Consider the following 21,750-nt stretch of genomic DNA (forward strand, 5'->3'; position numbering starts at 1 on the left):
TAGGAACAGGGACTGTCTCTGACATGAACTGATTGGCCTGCTCTTTAATCACCTCTCTCTGAGGGAGGAGCAGCCTTACCAGGCCACAGAAGAAGACAATGCAGCCACTCCTGATGAGACCTAATTGACTAGGATCAGAAGGAAGGAAAAGAAGGCCTCTCCTATCAGTGGACTTGAGCAGGGACATGCGTGCAGAGCGGGGAGGAAGGGCTGTATTGGGATGGGAGGAGGAAGGGAACCACAGGGGGGATACAAAGTGAATAAAGTGTAATTAATAAAGAATTTAAAAAAAGAATTTAAATCCAAATTTACCTTTCTGGAATAAAGTCTAACTCAAACATATTTCAGAATATCTCCAATAGATTTTTTTCAAGAGTTAAAAAAAATAATAGAAAGAAGAAGAAGAAGAAGAAGAAGAAGAAGAAGAAGAAGAAGAAGAAGAAGAAGAAGATGGTGCCATTCTATGGCATGTACCTGACCCCGACATAAATAAATAAATGCAATGTAATGAAGAACAGGGTGCCATATCTGCTCAGCAATGAAGAGGTCTACTTGCTGTATGGTGGTATGACAGCATATATCAAATGATGAGAAAGCAGGGCTAGCTCATGTTTCTCTTTCCCTACAGAAGCCACTAATGTCCTAGTCACGATTTCTAATCTTCATTGTTTTCCAAAGGTCTTATCTCCAAACCCATGTGAGTTTGGAGATTAAGCTTTTAGCCCTTGTGTTTGCAGGGAATGAGGTCAAGCTATTCGTGTGGACATCCTGTTTGCAGCTCTTCTTTCACAGATCTCAGTGTTTTTCACTATAGCCTTATTTATTGCTGTGATTTCTCCCTCTCCCTCTATTCCTTAGCTCCTCTCTCCTTTATGTTCCCAAAAGATTTACTACATATGCATTTTACTTAGAAAGCCCAAACTCAACTAAAAATAGAATAAAGCCATATTTTAGCTAGGTATTATTGAATTATGCAAGAATAAAACACACAAAAAATTAAAAATTAAAAGAAACCTACTAGAGAACTTGGAAGAAATGCCTTTTTAATTGGTATAAACATTATGTTATTACATTTGGAAAGCAATAATTCCAGTTTTTCTAGAAGGACTTGGCATCTCTAAAAATAGTTACATGAACTTGATAAAGAAGATACATATTTTCTCCTTTCAGATCTTATGAGTTGTTATGATTAGTAAGGCCAAGTTTGAACAGAAATAACTATAATAAAACGTTCTTTGGCTATTAAAATAATTCTCCCAAAGCCTTCATTAAAGCTTTACAGATTTCAGGGAGGTTATAGCCTCTGAAACTGTGCCAAAGACACACATAGTTGTGACTGTTGTGTTCCTGTGAAACACTTTTAGATGAAAATAATAAACTTTGGGTGTTAGAATCCTTAATCCATTGGATGTCAGTGTCTTCTGCCTGTTTGTCTTCCTAAGCTTTTGGTTTGAGACCTAACTGTGATGATCCTACTCCATTCTTTGAAGCTCAACTCCTGTAAACAGAAAGAAGGAATTATTACAGAGAATATCTGGCTTTGAATTAATTGAATGTCTAATTTCCAGTAGCGCTGAACTTGGCTGGATACCCATGTGGTTATAATATGCAAAGCCTCTGAAAACACATGGGCTCTCAAACAATGGCATGCTTTTCCCCCTGATTCTTTTTTCAAATGGTATTATTGTTCTTTCCCTTACTGTCTACTTCAAACAAATTTTCTACAGTTTCATAATTCTTTTAACATATGGCTACTGCCTACCAGCTCCTTGTGTGCCTTGGCAAACAGCCACATGCACAACTGAAGAATGATTTCCTGGATGAGTTTTCAAGAATCTTCCTGTATCCATTTTACTACCTGAGTTCAACTTCTTAACATAGAGTTAGATTAGACAGTCCTCTCTAGTACCTCCTTCTGTCTCCCTCCTTCCCACCTTTTCCTGCTTTGTTAGTATAGTCTTTTTTTTTTTTTTTAACCCAAGAAGAGCAATTTATGCTGTCAATGTTATTAGAGGCTGTTGTCAACATTGAGAATGTAAAACTTCTGTAACAATCCCAAGCTCTTCTAACATTTGACATCTATGGAGTCCTTATGTGTTATTTTTGAAATATGAGTAGGGACCCTGCCTTTAAAATTTTGTACTTCTGCTTGTACAAAAATCCTTAGAGCAGAAAATGTGTTGGCTTTGTAAGCCTTATCCCTCCTATTGAGAGCTTGTGTGGATTTCGGCTTTGGAAAAATACATTGTACTTAACATTGAGATGTGGGCCAGGCATAGTTACTTGATACAGAGAAGAAAATTTGGAAGGAACAGATGCTTTGAAACAAAGACAAGGTTAGAGACAGCAAGAAGTATTTTCTTAAGATATCAGCAGCCAAAGAGGCAGGTACCAGGGCCAGCCTCCTCTAGGCTGAGGACCCTAACCTTTCACATCCTAGATTCTTTCCCTATTTCCAATCATTTGCTCACAGATAGCCAGGAAGAGGTTGCTTCATCTCAGGGAAGTGATGCTGGGAAGTCGGGAGGAAGCTGGCTCAGAATATCAAGAGAAGCATTAAAAGAATAGAACCACCTCCTTGTGATTGATTATTCCTTTTGCTGCTCAGAGGTCTTTTGTGGTTCTCTTTGTGTACTTGGCATCTGCACAGGGATTTTTAACACACCTGCTGTTTCTGTCATTTGATCAGTTGGTTGAGTTTATTTATCTCAGGTTGGGATTCTTTTTTATTGCCACTCTAGTGATGGTCTACTTATTTGTGTTCTGAACCTATTTCCAATCCATAGAGCATTAGTCTACTGTAGTCCAGAGTGCAGGAAAGAGAGAACTTTTGATTAGCATATAAATATCTTGCAATAGAAAAAATTTGTAAGGAATCAAATATACTTTTAATGTATGATGATTTTACATACATGTATGAAAATAGATGTGTATATGTAGGCATAAATGTATTTGCCCACAAGTGTCCACACATATGTGTAGCGTATACACACATAAGCACAATGTATATTGTGTTATTTAAATGGAACCTGGATGTCCGTTACAGATCTTATTATTTGTGGAAATAAATGTAACATCTCGGTGTATTTGTGTTGTAGTGGGAGTCTTCAAATACCAAATCTTACTGCTAAGTAACTGGAGTAAAGCGCCAGCTTAATGGAAAAAGAAATATATATTTGCTATTTGTGTGTTGGGCTGTCAATGGGAAAAGTATGCAACTACAGAGAACTTCCACACTAGTTATAAATTGTGAACAGCAGCAAAGGCTCAGTGTTCTTTCTGTACAATGTTAAAAATGTCTTGACCCAAACTCTCTTCCTAGGCCTGGAAATTTCTTTCACAGACATTCAGCTCTGAGGAAGATGCAGTGAACAGCCAGAGGACTCAATGAGGCTTAATCTACTCCATGCAGACAGGCTTCAGCCTCTATGGGGAGCTCGGTGGGACTTAGGGGGATGGCTTTGACTGCTGGTGCAGGCTGGTCCCTAGGCTCACAGCCAGGCTCCACAGCGGGATTTCCCTCACTCTCTGGTGATGGTGGAGGAGCATATTTTGCCTCCGCTATGGCTAGGGAGCCCTGGGCTGGGCACAGTGGAGCCACACCAGAAGCTTTTGACTCTGGCTCCTGGGGCTTCAAGTCAGGGGGGTTCCCATCAGAGAGGCCCTGGCTCTGGAGCTCTGCCCCTGCAGGGGTACCGCCGCCTGTGGGGGCAGGGGCGGCCTCACAGACCCCTTCGGCCCCAGCCTGAGAACCCAGAGGAGGCTGAGGACTCCCTGAAGCAGTAGGAGGGTTCAGATGGGTCACATGGGCTAGTTCGGACTGCTGGGCGGTGATGTTTCTTATGCTCTGAGGACAATTCACTGCCTTTAGTCTTTCCTCTGATTGGTCTGGGGTGGACTCTGGGTGATGACGAATGGTAAAAGCTGTGGCCAGGTTTTCCACAGCGTTTTGAACACTATTAACTTCCTCTGTATCCATTTCTTTATCTTCAGAGACATTTGACTCTGGCTCTTCATCAGAGGTGTGCCGATCCTGCTCTTCCTTTTCGGACATTTTTGCTTCTCTGATTTTTTTGTAGAGTTCCTTTCTCTCTTCTTGTAAAGCGCGACACAGGTTCTCCAGCCTTTGAATTTTCATCACAAAACACTCGTATTCCTTAGCTCTCAGGGCTTTCTGTGACATAAAAACACACACAAACAACATGAGCAGTGACTTTTCCAGTATGCTGTCCAAAGAAAAAAAATCATCCCAGAATTTGTCTCCTACTTTTGAACAAACATTGGGGGACATCACTTTTTCCATTGTTTTGGGTTTTTTGAATTTTGTTTTGTTTTGTTTTTGCGCTGATTGTTAGGCTGACAGAATTTTAATCACTATTGCCTGTTCTTTGGGAAAGAAACCCGAGAAGCCTTCTTTCCACTTCAGTGAAGAGCCTCTCAAATCCTAACCTACATGAATCCTCTGTTTCTAAGAAATGGAGAGGATAAACAAGAGCTTCGGTGAAGACGGACGGAGACTTCACCCTCGGCGGTCCTTCATGTATTCTAGGAAATATATCTTCTTGATAAAACTGCTATATGCTAAGCTCAGAGCCGTTTGGTTCGTGTTGATGAGTCTTGAACACGTCTTGGAAATTGGTTGCAACTTGGGATGAATAGTTAAAGTGGTAATTATAACCAAAGAACTCACCACATGCTAATTCACGAAGCTGGCTACTTAAACTGTTCAATTCTTCTTTTCTCTGGTAATAGTGGTGCGAGTCTGAGTATGGACCTGCTCCTAATTGTCTCTCTTCTTCCTTCTACCCTAGCTACTTCGTACCTATAAGATCCTTTTTACTTGTTAACATGAAGGGCCATGACCTGCCACTCAAGTCAGAGCTTATGTGCCTCTGCTTTTAGAGTTGCAAAACTTGCAGTCCTGGCCTATCATCAGCAATGCAGTACCCGCTGGGAACGTTTAAGATTTCTTCATATCTGTCTAGAAAATAGTCTATATGTGGGCTGCCGGGGCTGGTGTCTCCTGTCACCACGGTCACACCCATGTATTAATTGTACTTGCTGGGTGCTAAGCAGTAGAAATTCCAGGTCAAGTGAGACCTTTATCAAAACCTTTACAGTGGGCATAGCGCCACTCTGGGGACAGCGTTCTACTCAATAATCCTACCACTAAGCTTTACAAGGATCTGTGACTTTTCCTTAGATTTTTATATGACTTTTGATCTTATTACTTTTACTAGATTTTGATATGTCACATCTCCCTTGAAATTCAGCCTGTTTTCAAACATAATCATATTGATTAATTTCAAACATAAAATTTGATTATTTTGACAGGATTGGGAAAAAGGAGATAAAAGCTAAGCAAAGAACTTCCTCACCTCTTCTATCATGTCCAACAGAGCTTTGTTGCAATTCTCAAATCGTGCTTTCCATGTGGCTGTATCCTTCTCCAGCTTCTTCATTTTCTTAGTCGTCTACAGAAATTAGAATGTTTTAGTGTTAATCCTGAAGCATTAATGTATCAAGGAAGCAATTAGTTCAACATGTGACACCAAGGGCAATCCTTTTGCTACCAGCTGTTGAAGCAAACAAATGCTCAATGTCAGCAATGAAGACTGCAGAAGAGGAATGATTTATTTCTGAGTCCTGTAGATCAGTAATGAACAAACTTATTTGCATCAGAGCCGATTCAGGAGGGAGGAAACTACTTAGGAGTGGATTGTGTTGTTGTTGACTTTTCTTTTATTTAAAATAAAAAATTTTTTTTACTGAGACCCACAAAAAAGCTTGCAATTTAGATCATTTCCTTTATTGAGTAGAAGGCTATCACGGTGAGAAATCTAGCATTGCTTTTAGGCATTAAACTGTAGATAATAATTTTTGTACATACAAAAGCTACTTGTTACTTTCTTTTTATGTATGTTTATATGGTGAAGGTAAGTTCAGAGAATTTCTTTGTGAGTTTTAGCCTGGCTTGGAACGCACAGAGGCCTGCCTACCTCGGCCTCCCGAGTGCTGGGATTAAAGGTACGTACTTTTCTGCTTGGCTATGTGCTTTCTTCTCCAGCAGAGCCCAGCCTATCAGCTCTTGCTCAGAAAGAAGCTAGATGGGCCTTGAATGGATGTTTTTGGGCGGGATTGCATGTTAGCCAAATTAGACATTTGTAGAGTTTAAGAGGTTAACTTTAAAGACTTGATATATTCAAATCAGTAACTCTGGGTATATTCAAAGTTAATAGAAACATGCATGCCAGGTTTTTGTTGTTGTTTATTATCAGGAAATTCTTGAGTTAGCTAATATCCATGAATGAATTTCACATTAAGAATACTTGATTTAATATCCCAGTCTCAAAATATGCAATTTTGAAATAAAATTTAAATCTTTTAACTCTATAGCCATTCACTTATGCCTCTTCAGAACCAAGAAAACTAACTTAACAAATACTGTGTAAAAGTTACATTATCTCACCAAAACATATTTTGAAAAATGCTTCCTACACTTATAACTAATACCAGTGCCTGTTCAGAAACATGATTTGTGTGTGTGTGTGTGCATGTGTGTGTCTGTGCGTGAATGTCCATACGTGAACACGCCCATGCTGTGCTGTACTCGTGAAAGTCAGAGGACAACCTTTAGGGATCAGTTATCTTTAGCCATCTTGTTTTGAGGCAGCATCTCTCTTAGCCTGTCACTGTCCTTCCTGTGCTAGGCCAGCTGGCCCATGAGCTTCCAGACTATTGTGCTTTCCATGTTGCCAGAACAGTACTAAAATCTCAGACATTCCCCACCTCATCCAGCTTTTCACATGGTTCCAGGGATCTAAACTTGGGTCCTCAGGCTTGCATGGCGAATGCGTTCACACTCTACCCACAGAGACAGAATGTTGGTACTGAGTTTCTATTAGGAAGATACTGGATAAAATATTAATGCTATGTCCATTGGTAATATTTTACCTTTTATTTGTAAAAGTCTCACAAAACCTTTAATGCATTAATTTATTTGAGCTTTACAGTTTTGTAAGTTATGCAAATAAATCAGTTTATAGATTAAAAAAACTCAAGAGAGGTAAATAAATGGTCCAGCAGTACTTGGAGGATAGTTGCAAATGGAGAATTTGAACTTACTCTTTCATCTTTTTACTCAGGGCTCCATCAATTATATTACAATTATGAGAAGGAGTCTATCAACTTTAATGTTGTATTTTTAGGTATTTAAACTTTTTAACCATTAGAAGGCCAGAGTTTTAAAATTAATGCTAGCTTCTTTTAAAGGTAGCTATCAAGAAGGAAAATATCATTTGTCCTAGTGAAAATGTATCCTAGTATTTTATGACTATTGATCAGATTCATTTATTAAATTTTTTAAAAAAACATAAAGACCCTACTGAAAGTCTCATTCCTGCCTATAAAAATTGCGTTGCATCATTAAATACACTGAAGTTTCTTAGCCAGAGAAAAATGAATTCAAAGAATGACTTGCCAAAACAAAAAGTCAATATTCATGGGTATGTGATACTCACTTTATCCATTTCCTGCTTGAAAGTGGCAAACACTTCATTGCTTTTTGTCAGTGTACTCTGGAACTCCTCAAACCTTCCCGAGTAGAGAGTGAGCTGTAAACAGAGGAAAAAGTCCATCTAGTTTAGGGCTGCTTTCAGAGTGCCTCCAGAAAAAAAGCCAGCATGTCATTGTTCATTATTTGAGGAGAAAAATTATTTAGAGATATTTTGAGTCCAGGGCTAGTCATATGTTTTGTCAGTTTATGTACTGCAAGGTCAACCTAGGTTGGTGAACATGATTAAAATTCTTCATGTACAAATTGTGTCTGTCTGTCTGTCTGTCTGTCATCTGTGTGTCTTTAGACTTCTTCTATAGCTCTCCACCTTACCATTCGAAAGAAGGTCTCTCCTCAGTGAACGTAGAGCTTGACTTTTCAGCCGCACTGGCTGGCAAGTAAGGCCCAGGGACCTTCTTGTCTCCTCTAGCCCAGGGATCTTCCTGTCCCCTTCTAGCCCTTAGTGCTGTAGCTACCGGCACCATACTTGTCTTTTACAATGGATGCTAGGGATTCAAATTCAGGTCGTTATACTTTTATGGCATGTTTGCAGCCCTGATGTGTCTCTTTTCTTTCTTTCTTTCTTTCTTTCTTTCTTTCTTTCTTTCTTTCTTTCTTTTTCTTTGAGAATTTTATACACGTATATAATGTATTCTGATCAAATCCGCTGCCATCCCCTCCACACCAGTTTCTCCCTTATCCCCCTCCACAACTTTTTTCTTTCAACTTCTTGTTCTCTATCATCCTTTAAAAACCTACTGAGTTCCAGGCATGGTGACACACACCTATAGTCCTAGCTACGAGGAGGCTGAAACAGTCTGATCACTTGAGTCCAGGAGTTCTGGGCTGTAGTACGCTCTGCAGATTGGATGTCTGCACCAAAAATCTATTGAGTTCACTTAGTGTTTCCTAAAATGTTTTTAAAGAAAAATAAAATGATAAAATATATTACAGCTTTATTGTATCGTAAGTTTTACAAATGTTTATTGGTCTCTGAACATATGCATGCACCACATATGTAAATATATTTATTTAACACATGGGTCCTACTTTTGAGGGACTTGCACTCCTAATGGAAAGACAGATGCAATGACAACCTGACTACGGGATGACCAACACAAATTAACAAGTCAGCACCCTGTTTGCCTTGGCATTACCCTGTACTCAACTTAAGCTAATAGCTGTAATCTTAAGTTCTGTTGATCACCACATATTAAATATTTGTTTTACTATTGTGTCTAAGTGCTTTGGTTTGAATACAATACTAATAAACTGAGTCATTAGTGTCCCAGGAAGTAAAGAAATCAAAGTACTTCCCCTGCTATTGTTTAACCAAGAGTGATCACGGGTTTTAAGTCTCTGCTTCACTTTCCCTGTGTCTTCTGTCATGGTCTGTCTGTTGATGAGCCTGAACCTGTTGCCTGCCTGAAGACTGTCTTATGGCTCTACCCTGTGCCTGTTTCTGCCCCTAATGAAGGACTTTTCTCTGTCTTTATTGAACAGCACAGAAAGCATCACATGGGGAAGAGTCTTACAAGTCACTGTCTCCAGATGACCCCAATTTACCCCTGACATACAAACAAACACTATCAAGCAAGATACAAATGCCCCTTTCAACATTTATGGGAGATATTCATTTATAAGGTTAGTTTTGATCTCTATTTGCTGCTTTCAACAAATGGATATCATAACATGTACAAACACACGTGCATTACTCTTGGGTCAGAGCCATGGAAGTGCATGTGCTTGTGCCACGGCCTGCTTGAGCCATAGAGCACATGTGGTGGGCACAACAACCCTCTCAGGAGCTGGTTCTCTCCTGCCACCTTGTGGAAGAGTGTTCTGGATCAAACTGGTTGTCACACGTGTGCCAAGAATTGGGTTTTGCTTCATCATCTCTTATTTTTACTAGGTTATTACAATTGACCATTTTGATTTGCTATGTTCAAAATTAAATTGTGTTAAAATACCCATAAAACTAAGCCCCCTAACCATTTGAAGTATACAGATCAGTACTGCTGTGCTCAGAGTATTGTACAGCCAATCTCCAGAATATTTTCATGTTGTCAGATGGAAACATCATACACAGAAAACAACCCCACAGACAGGAAAACAACCCCTCAGGCCCTCCTTCAAGTGCTCAGGCTTTGGTATTCTCCTTTTTTTCCTATTGGTCATAGGTGGTACAATTTGAGTGGCTTATCCCTCATGTTGTTGCACCAACATCATCCATTCTAGCTAAAATTTTATGGTCTTATTTTATTAGTGGATATTTGTGCTGCAGCATTGGCCTCTGGTTGGCATTTTGATATAATGAGTGTTTGATTTGACAGGAGCTGTTTCCACTTTCACTTTGGGATTTCAGAGAAGCATGGAAAGGCCATCCAGAAGTCAAGGACAGAGACAAAAATTGAAACAAACTATCCTATGGTTAAAAGTAACAAAAATTGCTACAATACATCCCCTTAAAGTGGGCCTAAAGGCTCCCTTTTCTTAGTTTTACATTTAATAATGTGTGTTTGGGGTTACATGCATGCCAGATGGATGTGTGGAGGACAGAGCATAGCTTCCCAGAGTTATGCTGGTCAGTTCTACCTTCCATACGGGACCTGGGAGGCATTAGGCCTGGCAACAAGTGCCTGGACTCATAAAGCCATATCAAGCCGGTGCTCAAGTATTTCTTTAACCGAACACAGAGTCCTAATTAGAGTAGGAAATGGAAGGAACTGTGTCTAGATATGGTCTGTGAGTTGATGTGGAAGCAAGCCCTGTTTCCAGAGTCCCTGGAGAGGGCCCTCCCCTAGACTATGGATAAGGAGAGGATATCTGAGTCTAAAGACTGTGATTATCCTTTTTCAACAATTTACTCCGTGATCTTTCCCCTTAAGTGGTATTTTGTGTCTGTGCTGTCAGATATTGCTGACATTCCACGTTTGCTACTGTCTTCATTCTTACTGATCTGATGGCACTTCATTAGTCATGACAGTTGAATCCCACTGATCATCATGACAGCTGTTCTATTGCCTTGGTTTAGGTAACTGAAAGCCAGACACTGCTTTCCTAAGCGAGAAACACGTTCCCAACTCACCAGGGTTGACTTATGACTGAAATTGACTTCAGTCTAGGATAGTGGTTCTTAACCTACGGTTGTGACTTTTGAGGGCTGCATATCAGATATTTACATTATGATTCATAACAGGAGCAAAAGTACAGTTATGAAGTAGTAGTGAAATAATTTTATGGGGAGGTCCAACCATAGCACCACAGGTCCACGGCGTGAGAAACTGCAGTAAAGGAAGATTAAGAACCGCTGCTCTTGAAAAACATGCAAACGGCCCTTGGTATTTTTCTTGCTCAGATCTTAGAAATGACCATCAAGTAAGTCCTTGACTTCATGCTATTCCTATTTCTTTAAGGATGATTAGAAACAAGGGAACTCTCTGAGTAGAATTCAGTTTTCAAGTTTATGTAAAGTGGAGAGGGTCACACAGCATCTCTGTGTAAGGAGCCAGAACTCTGATCTTAATGTCTGGACTCATTCCAGAAGAGTGGGTGAGTGGGGAATCAGGGCCACCTGGTAGATACTTCTCCAGTTTTAATGGGTATAACTGAGAAATTGGATCACATCTTTATATTTCCCATACCACAAAGCTCCTAGAATCTTGGTTCCATGAGGTGGTTCAGTCAGTAAAGTGCTTGCTATGCCAGCATGAGGATCTGATTTAGATCCACAGCACTCAAATTAACAGAGCCAGGCATAGTCGTGTGCTTCTGTGGTCTAAGCACTAAAGGAGTGGACACAGGAGGATCACGATTGGGGCTTGCTGGCCAGCTAGTCTGGCCAGATTGAAGATCTCCAATTTTGTTTGGAGATGTGTCTCAAAAAGAAGGTGGATGAGGAGCGAGGAATAGACTTCATGTTGACTGTTGACCTCCACGTGCACATGAGCAACTATGCACACTTGAACAGAGGTGGACAGGAGCGTACCACGTAGACACCCTGGACTCTGATGGAAGCTGACTAAGTCTTTCTCTAGGCTAGCATCTAATATTAACCTACTCTTTTCAGTGTCACTCCCCTCTTTTAGCTAAGTCATTTCCTGTAGTAGACACCAAGAACAAGGCCTAGGGTCAAGCAGTGTCCCCTGTGTCTGTTAAGCTCTATGCTGTTAGCAAACAGAGAAGGACCAGAGCTCTGGCTTGATTCCCGGGACTTTCTCTATCCTAGACAGTGGCGTCACAGCTCTTTCCCACTGTCCGCAGGTTAGAGACCCACCACCACATGCTGCCTCTGATACTACAATACAATAGGTGCTACAGCTGACTCAAAGCGTGCTCCTGAGTTTGTAGCTCTGAACCCTGTGATTTTGTGAAAATCTAGAGACATTATATTTCAAACCTCTATATAATTAATTTGAAAACTTTTCTTGAATGTTATCAAATCGATTATACTGGGAAAAACAATTTTCCACTGCATTGTGTGTATACATTGCATAAATATGCTTTAGGAAGGCTGTCTGTGACAATGTCACCTGTATGTGTGTTTGCTGTAATTGATATTTTAATTTAGTCTTGATGAATTCTATAGTGAAAAGAGTACTTATTGGAATGCTCTTTCACACAGTAAGAATGTACCCTTTAAAAATAATAAATAGGATTTTTTTTTAGTCAGCACATAAGCATTTCCAGTCTTAATTCTGCCCCATGTGGAAGGCTTCTGATGTCCTCACCTTCTATCAATCACCTCTGTGAACTCATAATCCCTTTAGAGTTTAGAGTAGGCCCAGAGTTCCTCTCTGGCCTGTGACAAGGCATGTTTCCCAAGAAGGCCATAGCCTAATAGCTATAGAGAAGATAGATAGGCCTGGCTTTTGCAAGAAGCCAGCTGTGGCAGGAGGCTACTTTTTTGAGCCTGAAGTGGGACCTCTAGTAGTCTGATTTAAAAAACAAAAAATGCCAATGACACATGAAGCCAAATCAGAAAGACTCCTGATTTTCCCAGCACTCCTAACCATTCATTATTGACCAGGTAACTCTTGGTCAATATTTTGGTCTCCATTTTTTCTCACTATCTTTATATTGTAGACAGTATCAAAATGTAAAGACTGTTTAGGATTGACAGTTATACATGGTGCTTCTGAGCAGTTTTACATTCCTTCTCACCTTAGTTGGGCAATGGATCAGGTGACACAGAAGAAACATGATAGAGAAGTGGGAAGCCAGAAATCAGCTTGCTGTGGCCGACCACTTTAATGGCATCGTTTGTCTGCAGACCTCTTGGCTACATAATGTTGCTACACATCATTTATTTTGCATAGACATAATACTCTCTACATTCTTAAATATAACAAACATGCTGTTCACTTCTCGTTCTCCATCCCCTAACACCTGTTAAGCTTTGTGCAGAGAATTTGGGGTCCCAGACCTTGGTACCGGAAGGAGGCTACCCCAACCCTCCATGTGTGGGTCTTCTCCCTTCACCTGAGCCTGCAGCACTGTCTCCTGTTCCTTCAGCACTTTGGCCTGAAGTTTCCATTCTGCTGCCTGGTTCAGCAACTAAGAGAAAAGAGAATGCATTTTTTAAATTGCCATTTGTATACCATATATATAGCACTAACTTTCTTTTTATACCCCTCTCCCTTAAATATATTTTTGAGAGGAGGGATTTTGCAAAACATAAGTTGATGAAGTTAAAGTAAGAAAAAATTAGTTTAATACATTTACTTTCAAGGAAACTAGTAGATTTAATTTAAAAATTAAGTGTCTGAATCTAGTATAAATCACACTAAATCTAACCTCTCACCAGTCCTGTTGTTTAGAAGATTCCCAAGCAATCCTCTCCCACCACTGTCATCGACCCTACTTGAACATGTCCAGACTTTTCCAACCTGAGTGTGACTGCCCACAACTATATTAGCATGTAGTTATCCTCTACCACAGACACATGATGCCTTAAGAATACATTCCTTCTTTCTTTCCAGTTCTTGACACAGCACTTCTAAACCACATCATCATCACATTTCATGTGGATTGTTTTGGAATCCTCCTGTCTTCTCTCTTTCTGTCATCCAGGAGCCATACTAATTTCTTTTACATATGGGAAGCCAATCATGTCACCTCTTTTTCTAAACCTACTCAGTTATTTCCCATTGTATTTGGAATAAAATCCAACCACCTCTCCTATAAGGCCTATAAGATGCACATTTGGCTCATGTTTTCCCCATATCTTGAACATTTCTCCACCTGCTCCACCTTGACTTCCTTGCCTGGCCTTTCCCAGAGTGCAGAGCATGCCATGCGAGGTTTACCACTGAGCCTTGTTTCTGACAAGACACCATCTGCTAGAGAAGACTCCCACAGCACAGTTCCTTAAGAGGCGAGTATGGTTCTTCCGTCCTCCCGCCTGTCTTGATGACTCAGTCTAAGTAAGTAGCCTCCTTCACTCCCATCTCAGTTCTTCCTTGTTTGCCTAATAACCTGCTATTATCTAGACGCCCTCCCTTCTTGCTTGCAAATGCTCATCTCTTGAGACTCAGCCTTTAATCTGTCTGGTAGGAGATGGTCCGTCTGCCTTATTCACAGCTATAATCTAGCACATAAAATGCTCTCAGCAGATAATAGACACTTGAAAAACACTTGTTGAGTATGTTGAATGACTGTTTTGTGTGAATAATGGTACAAGCCCAGTGTTTCCTACTGGGCTAGCTCGTTTACTTCTCCAGAGATGCACGGGCTTTTATGTGAGTAAAACGATCATTTGCCATTGTCAGACAGCTTTCCTAGAGAGCCTTTGACAAAGAGATGAATTTCACATGAACACCGACTAAAAGGATAAATACATATTCCTTTTCCCGTCTGTGCCGCTCCTCTGCTTCCTGCATCATTTCTTGAGCCTGTTCAAGTTTCGCATCCACCAGCTTCTGCTGCAGTTCTCTGTGTTTAAATATTTTGTCCAGATGCTAAGGAAAAAGAAGGCATAAAATCCAGGCCTGTGATCAGTGACTAGAAATGTAAAATTGAAAAACAATTCACACAGATACAAATTTCCTAGTCTTCAAAATTCTAAGGAATAAACACCATGGTCTCTGAAGGCTTTATATTAAAGCCATAAATTGGTGAAAGCCCCCAACTTTGTACTATTTAGAGATAGATTAAAAAAGTAGAGGTTCCACAGGTCAGCAATATTATTGCCTAAAAGTACCAACATGATTTTTCTCAATTTGGAAGCCAGTTGATAATAATGCTATTCATCGTGTTAGACCTCCCAGACACTGTACTCTGGCTTGGTATTATGGCCCTTTGAATGACTGTAGAACTTCTTTTAACCATAAAATGAATATAACCTATCACAGTGAATCCTCAGCCCTGGAGTGCCAGCATGTCGATGTGTGGAACTGTGCCCAGACCCATGAATGCTTACTCGGTTGTTCTGATGCGCTGCTGTAGTTTGGGTCTGACTGTTTCCCTCGAAGGCCCAGTTGTTAATTGTTTGATATCTGCTTGATGCTATCGGAATGTGGGAGAAACTCCAATGGGTGGAGTTTGCCAGGAGACCGTCTCGCCTTTGGCAGTTAGTACCCTCCCTTCCCAATCGCCATCAAGTGAGCATCTCAGCTCCACCACACCTTTCTCACCATGATGCCTTGCCAAAGGCCCGAAAGTAATGAGGTCCCTTGCTTCCGGACAGAAACCTTCAAGTCTGTGAGCCAGAACAAACCTTTTCTCTCAATAAGCTGAGTGTCCTTCTAAGTATTTCTTATAGTAAAGGAAAGCTGACTAACACAGAGAGATAGCATGACCCAACCTCATCCACGAACTAAGAAGCAGTTGTCTGTCGTCCACATCTTGACCTCTGGTCTACCTCTGTTTGAAGGATGTCTTGACTGTTAGGATGACCCATCAGAACGGGAATGTATGAAATGTAATATTGGGCTTTCCACAGGACGAGTGCTGGGGATATGCAACTAGCATTCAAGGCCATTCCTGTCTGGGCTCTCTCTGAGGAGAGCAGACACTTTCCCTTTCGTTCTTTCTCTCTTTACTCTTCTATCCTGGATGGGATTGAACTTTGTGACAAGAGAAGATGGTAGCTAGGTGTTATGGCTTGTGGGGAGTTTCCTGATTTACCTAACTCACATGACCATGTGCTACTGACTCAAATATTCTCTTGATAAAAATCTTAGCGTGTTACCAACCCAGCTGCTTGCTGTCTCATTAGTGTGAAATGCTGAAAATGAAGATCTCTGTGACTGTAAGTGGTATTATCTGTAGGCTGCGGCTTCCATACATAAAACATGGAAAAGATAGCGCACTGGCTAATTATTTGATGCGATCCCGAATCCCTAGGGAGAAGTCTCGGGCATGGCGATGAGGGGCTGTCTACATTAAGTTAAACTCTGGGCTTGCTGGTGAGGGATTATCTGGCTAGACTAGGTTAACTGAAGTGGGGAGAGCACCTTAATTGTGGGTGATGCCATTTCATGGCCTGGGACCCTGAACTGAATAAAAATAAGAAAGTGAGCCGAGCATGGGATTCCTCCGTTCTGTTTTCTGTCTGTGAGTCACCAACTGGCTGCCTGTTCTTGTCACCACTGCTTCCCCTCCTGCTCCCATGCTTTCCATACCACAATGGAATAATCCTCCAAAACTATAAGCCAGAATTGACCCTTCCTTCCTTATATTGCTTCTTGTGCTGTCACAGAAACACATAAAATAACTTACATAGATTGCTTTTTTGTTTGACAATAAGGTTGAGACAAATGACATATTGTGTGCAAAGTATATTACCTAATACACTGCTTGACATGAACTAAGCACTAAATAAGTGATATTATAATTACTACATTATTAATGCTAGTATCATTATTAATGCTTGTTAACTGAGATGACACGGTAAACCTAATAAAGAGAGCGGAGTTATCTCTTGTCTACATAGAAAGGATTTCTAAAGGACCAAGATACTGTGTAGACAAACCGTTCCCACAGCCTGCCACTTTCTGTTTACTGCTTTTATTTTGAAGTGGGTTCAGCCACGTGTTTTGTAGGACCGTCTGTTTTTATTTTGGTTAGTAAAAGAAATCCAATCTTAGCTATCCATCGGTTGAAAGGTCTGGTCATGAATTTCTTCTTACCCAAGCCCCTCACTTTCGCAGCCCAGATCTGGGCCTGAGGACAGTTCTGCAAGCTCTTTGATGTGGCTCTCACCTCCTCTCTGAGCTCATACTGGTCGATGATGCTTTTCAGTTTTTCTGCAAGCTCTGTGTTTTCCTGGCAGAGCTTCATATTTCTCTCACTCTGTTGCTCTATCTGAGTCTGGATATCTGTCAGGGTAGTCTGAAAATGACTTGTGATCTCTTTTCTCTTCTCCTCTTCCTCACGTGCCCGTTGGAGGGTTTCCTCCTGTGGATGAACAGCAAGACATTTTGTGATGCTGTAGATGTGCCCGTGGTTTAGGGAACTCAGGATAAGGTCACTGAAAGGAGCAGTGTGCCGAGTATGTGAGGTGTTTCAGTTCTCTAGAGATAACATTGCCAAATCCCCCCACTCATCCCTTATTGCAGTCACTAGGGGCAGGGGCTGTGTTCCCTGAGGAGCAGGGTTTCTTTAAAGATGACAAGCCTCCCGCTGAGTGAATGACCTGTAATCAGTTCCGGCAGTCACACAGTTACACAACTTTGATCTCTAAGTTGTGGCCTGGAAAAAAGGCCACTGGGATTCACTGAGGAATGGGACACAGGACAGAAGTTGTTGTGTGTTTGGAGGAGGGGTCTTGGGTTTGGTATGTGGTGGAGACCAATAGGTATAATATTACTCTGTAAAACCATGGAGTATTATCACATAATTGTAATACCCAGATTTCATAAGTGATCACAATATAAGCCTTCTTTCTTTCTTTAAAGTTTTATTTTTGTTTGTGTTTATGTTTTATGTGTGTCACATTTTTAGGCACCCAGAGAAGACAGAGGCCAGATTCAGATCGTCTGGAACTGAAGTTACAGTTGATTGTGAGTACCTCATGTGGGTGCTGAGAACTGAGCTTGGGCAGTCTGCAAGAGCAGCAAGTGGCCTTAGTAAGAAAATATCTGATCAGGAAGCTTTAAGACAAGCTATTCAAAAATATAAAAGGAAATGTTTCCAAATACACTGGTTATTTTATTTTTGGGCAGAGCAATCATTTTATGTGTCACCTGTGATAACTAAAATATTTGCAATGTAAATTTTGAATTAGAAGTTAAGTTTGAAATCTCTTTAACTATAAAATAAAACAATGAAACATTTATCACCACCCCCTTATAATTTCTTACCATCGAGGAATTGAAAGCTTGCTTTTATATTATTTTTGTTCTCTTTCTCTTTTACATCAAAACTCCACATTCATCACCAACCACTAATAATGTACCCAGATTCCTCTATCTATACCAAGAATTATCTGTGTGGTAATTGTTCCTTTCATTCTTTTAGAATAAAGAGCTTGCTCTCCCTATATTATCCCAAAGATAGATACGTTTACACTGCTGACAGATGATACACACATTTTCGGATTCCTTTCAGTCCTAGTTAATTATTAATAGGAACACTTGCTTCAATGTTGGCAAGTAAAATTACACTGCATTTAGTTGTTACCAATTTCAAATTATGTAACAGGATTTCAAAGGAGAGAATTATTTTAGCAGAAGTAATTGCACAAGTCTTTATTAGGATAGAACAATGTGATCAAAACAAAAACTGATCTGAAAAATATATGATCTGGAAGTATTTTAATTTATTACTCATTTTTATTTTTCTTATACAATTATTAACACATTATCTAACTTATTGGCCATCAAAATTACAATTTCATCATCCTGTAGCTTCTCAGAGACGTTATAAGAAACTTTCTCATTAAAGACTATTTGAGATTATAGTTATCTTTGTATACCGACACTTACTACATGTATCACTAAAAAGGATTCCAACTATCAGCTAAAGAATAACTAGACATCTGTGTGATAGTGATTATCACCTCATTGCTCCTGATATACTTAGAAGTTCCCAAATTATGAGTTATATCTTTATAGAGAATGATCTTCATTTCATTTTAATTTCTAAAGATTCTATGTGTGAGTAAAAAACTATGCCATGCTTCTGAGAAAGTCTGAGCTTTTCTAGATTTTAGCAACTTATTAAATATATTTTGAGCCACTCAATTCTGGCTTATTAAATGGCAGCTTGAGTTCTGTATTGTATTACCCCTGTTTTAGTAAGAGAAAGAATACAGGTCTTGTGAAGTACCCCAGACCGTCTTTGAACTTGTCATCCTCCTCCTTCATCCTGCCAAATACTAACATTAGTATGTTGCTTTTCAACTCGACAAAAATAAGTCTTGCCAAATGTTATTACATTGAATTCATCGATAAAGAATTTTCTATGTCTTGGACAATGTCTGAGGCAACTTTTTAAACTAATCAAGTATATTATGCAAAGTGGAAATTACTAATGCAAAGAAGACTGAGAAACAAACGCTGAAAACAACTTTGCAAGCATCATCATATACCTTGGAACTGATGCCCTGCCTGGCACATAATCCATAGGTATTCAGGAAATGTTTATTTAATGATTAATACATTATTAACTTGTGTACAGACACATGAGAAGCTTTGGCTGGATGATTTCTATAGTCTTTTCCACATTAAAATTCTGTGATATTTTGATAACAAGTACTACTTATTTCCTTACCAAAACCATGTTCCTTAAGTCAGCTGCCCACATTGTACTAGAGAGTTGTTTGTCAATATAGTTTCAGGCTCAAATTTACTCCTTTAAGTATCTGCAGAAGTTGCTGGGACAAGCACATGCCTCAAACCTTCACTGGCCTTTATCTAAATTATCCCAGATTGTCAGGGTTGGTATTTGTGTTTAACTCACTGAAGAAAAAACTTTATAAGGAATGTGAAAGTTAAAATGCATGGTGTTGGAGACACCTGATTATGTACTTTCTGTATCTGCTCAAGTTATCCAGTAAGGATAAGTTATCATGGACAAAGAAGGTCATGCCAAGTTTAATTTTCTACAGCTAACATCTGTAAACTCTGAAGGCCAATTGGCACTTGATATAATGTAATGTAAGTTTCTCACCCTTTCCCCTTTTAAACATATTTTAGTTTGTAGGAAGACTTTGAAATAAAATGAGATGTGTTAAATTTCTCTAGGAAATCTTCCATTTTTCAGATAAAAAGAAGAGTGAAAATTTGGGAAACTGTAACCACTGAAAGATGAGAGGAAGTTTCAAAAAAAGAGTCAGAGAGAAAGAAAATCTGAACTCTGAAGAAAATACTTCAAAATCTGAGTGACACTGATCTACACTATCAGTCCAGCTAAGGAAAAATAAATTGAATGGACATTTGGACTGCTGTCCAAGAGACAAAAGGTTATTGTTTGAAGCTAACCATAGTAATTGAATTAAAAAGAGTCAGTGTTTTAGAAGGGTATAGTTATGGTTTAGATAGGTAGTGCATACTCCAGAAAGCTTGTTTGCATCTGAGGTTGTGTTTTTGAAAGGAGAGTTTACCATGATGGTGCTAATTGCATCAATAGACTGATCTGCTGATGGCTCATAGCTGAATCAGTTGTTCAGAAGCGGAGCTTATTTGGAGGAAGTAGACTCCCAGCGTATGGTCTGAATGCTCTATCTTGTCTCTGGAACCATTTTTTAGTCTTTCTGTGCCTCCTTAAGGTGGCAACTTTCTTTATTGTATGCTCCTGACAATGATATTCTTCTTCATGATGGCCCAGAAACAAGAGTCAAGTTACTGTGGACTGAAGTCCCTGAAACTGTGAGCCAAAATAACCTTTTCTTCCTTTAAGGTGATTTCTGTAAGATATTTTATTACAACATTGGAAGGTCAACTACAATAATAATAGAATTTAGAGCTCTACACTGCCATAACATCTATGATATAATTGGCAATGAAAACCCAACAAAAACAACACATTATAAAAACGAACAAACAAACAAAATACAGTTAATAAATAAACAACTTATTCTACAATGACCCAAATGTGACAAAAGCAGGAAAGAATTACAAAACATGTATTATAATTCTATTCAATGATGTAAAGGAAAATATTATCTTAATGAACTAAAACCAGGAAGTCTCAGAAAAGAAAAACAACTTGTTAAACAAGTCAAATCCTGGAATTTAAAACTGTGTAACTATAAATTAAAAAAAAAATCACTTGGATTTTTTAAGAGCATAGCAGAGATAGGACTATGAAATGACTTGATCAGAAAATTGAGGAAGATTGAGCTATGGGACATTGTCACAGGTTAATATGCATGCAACTAGAATTTCAGGAGAGGGAAAGAAGAAGAACATGAATTAATAAATATATTTGAAAAAATAACACTTGAAAAATTCTGTTTGGTGAATACCTAGAGATATATAAGCTTAGCAAATACCAAGTGGAATATATAGAAAGAAAATGTTTAGGAATTGGAAAGATGGCTTAGTGGTTAAGAGCACAGGCTGTTCTCTCATAGATAGTTTCTGAGTTTGGTTCCCAGTACCTACATGGCAGTTCACAACCATCTGTAATTGCAGCTTCAGGGATCCATGACCCTTTTCTGGCCTCCATGGGTACTGCACACATGTGATGCACTTAAATAGGTGCAGGAAAAACACTCACACACATGATACTTTTTAAAAGTAAAAAATAAAGGAAATCACTAGTAATTAAAAAGGTTCTAAAAGTAAAAACTAAAAAATCACTAGAAATACCTTGAAAATCACCATCAAAGAATCAAATGTCAGATGAGGAGGAGTAATAGTCCAAGTTATTGCCACTATTGTCATCAGAATTATGGAGGTCAAAATAAATGGAAGATTCATGAAGTTCCATCAGTGAACAATTTCAACATCCAATAATTACAGTTCTCAATAGGATGAGCAAGTGAATCAGCACATAAAAAACACTTTACCGATAGAGGACAACTAAGAGGACTGAAGGCCAGCACAACTAGAGTTCAGCAGATCCTCGTGGGGACCTCTAGGCTGAGAGGAAGTGGTGCCAGACAGGTCACTGAAGCCGTAGACCATATTAAAGAAGTACGGGGAAGCTGGGCATGGTGGCACACACCTGTAATCCCAGCACTCGGGGAGGCAGAAGCACATGGATCCTTGTGAGTTCGAGGCCAGCTTAGCCTACAAAGTGACAGG

General features: G+C 39.5%; 1 protein-coding gene across 1 annotated transcript in view; it reads right to left on the reverse strand.

Moving 5' to 3' along the window:
* Positions 1–573: 573 nt before the first annotated feature.
* The window catches only part of Txlnb (taxilin beta), a 39,460-nt gene continuing 18,283 nt past the window's right edge, over positions 574–21,750 (reverse strand). Inside the window, exons 5-10 of the mRNA XM_021656122.2 lie at positions 16,760–16,954; positions 14,395–14,514; positions 13,037–13,111; positions 7,521–7,613; positions 5,379–5,474; positions 574–4,174 (exon numbers count right to left, since the gene is read on the reverse strand). Coding sequence (XP_021511797.1) covers positions 3,395–4,174; positions 5,379–5,474; positions 7,521–7,613; positions 13,037–13,111; positions 14,395–14,514; positions 16,760–16,954 — 1,359 coding nt within the window. The 3' untranslated portion in view covers positions 574–3,394. The remainder of the gene's footprint in view (positions 4,175–5,378; positions 5,475–7,520; positions 7,614–13,036; positions 13,112–14,394; positions 14,515–16,759; positions 16,955–21,750) is intronic.

The sequence above is a fragment of the Meriones unguiculatus genome, chromosome 3 (genome assembly GCF_030254825.1).
Source record: "Meriones unguiculatus strain TT.TT164.6M chromosome 3, Bangor_MerUng_6.1, whole genome shotgun sequence".
Classification (NCBI taxonomy): Eukaryota; Metazoa; Chordata; class Mammalia; order Rodentia; family Muridae; genus Meriones; species Meriones unguiculatus.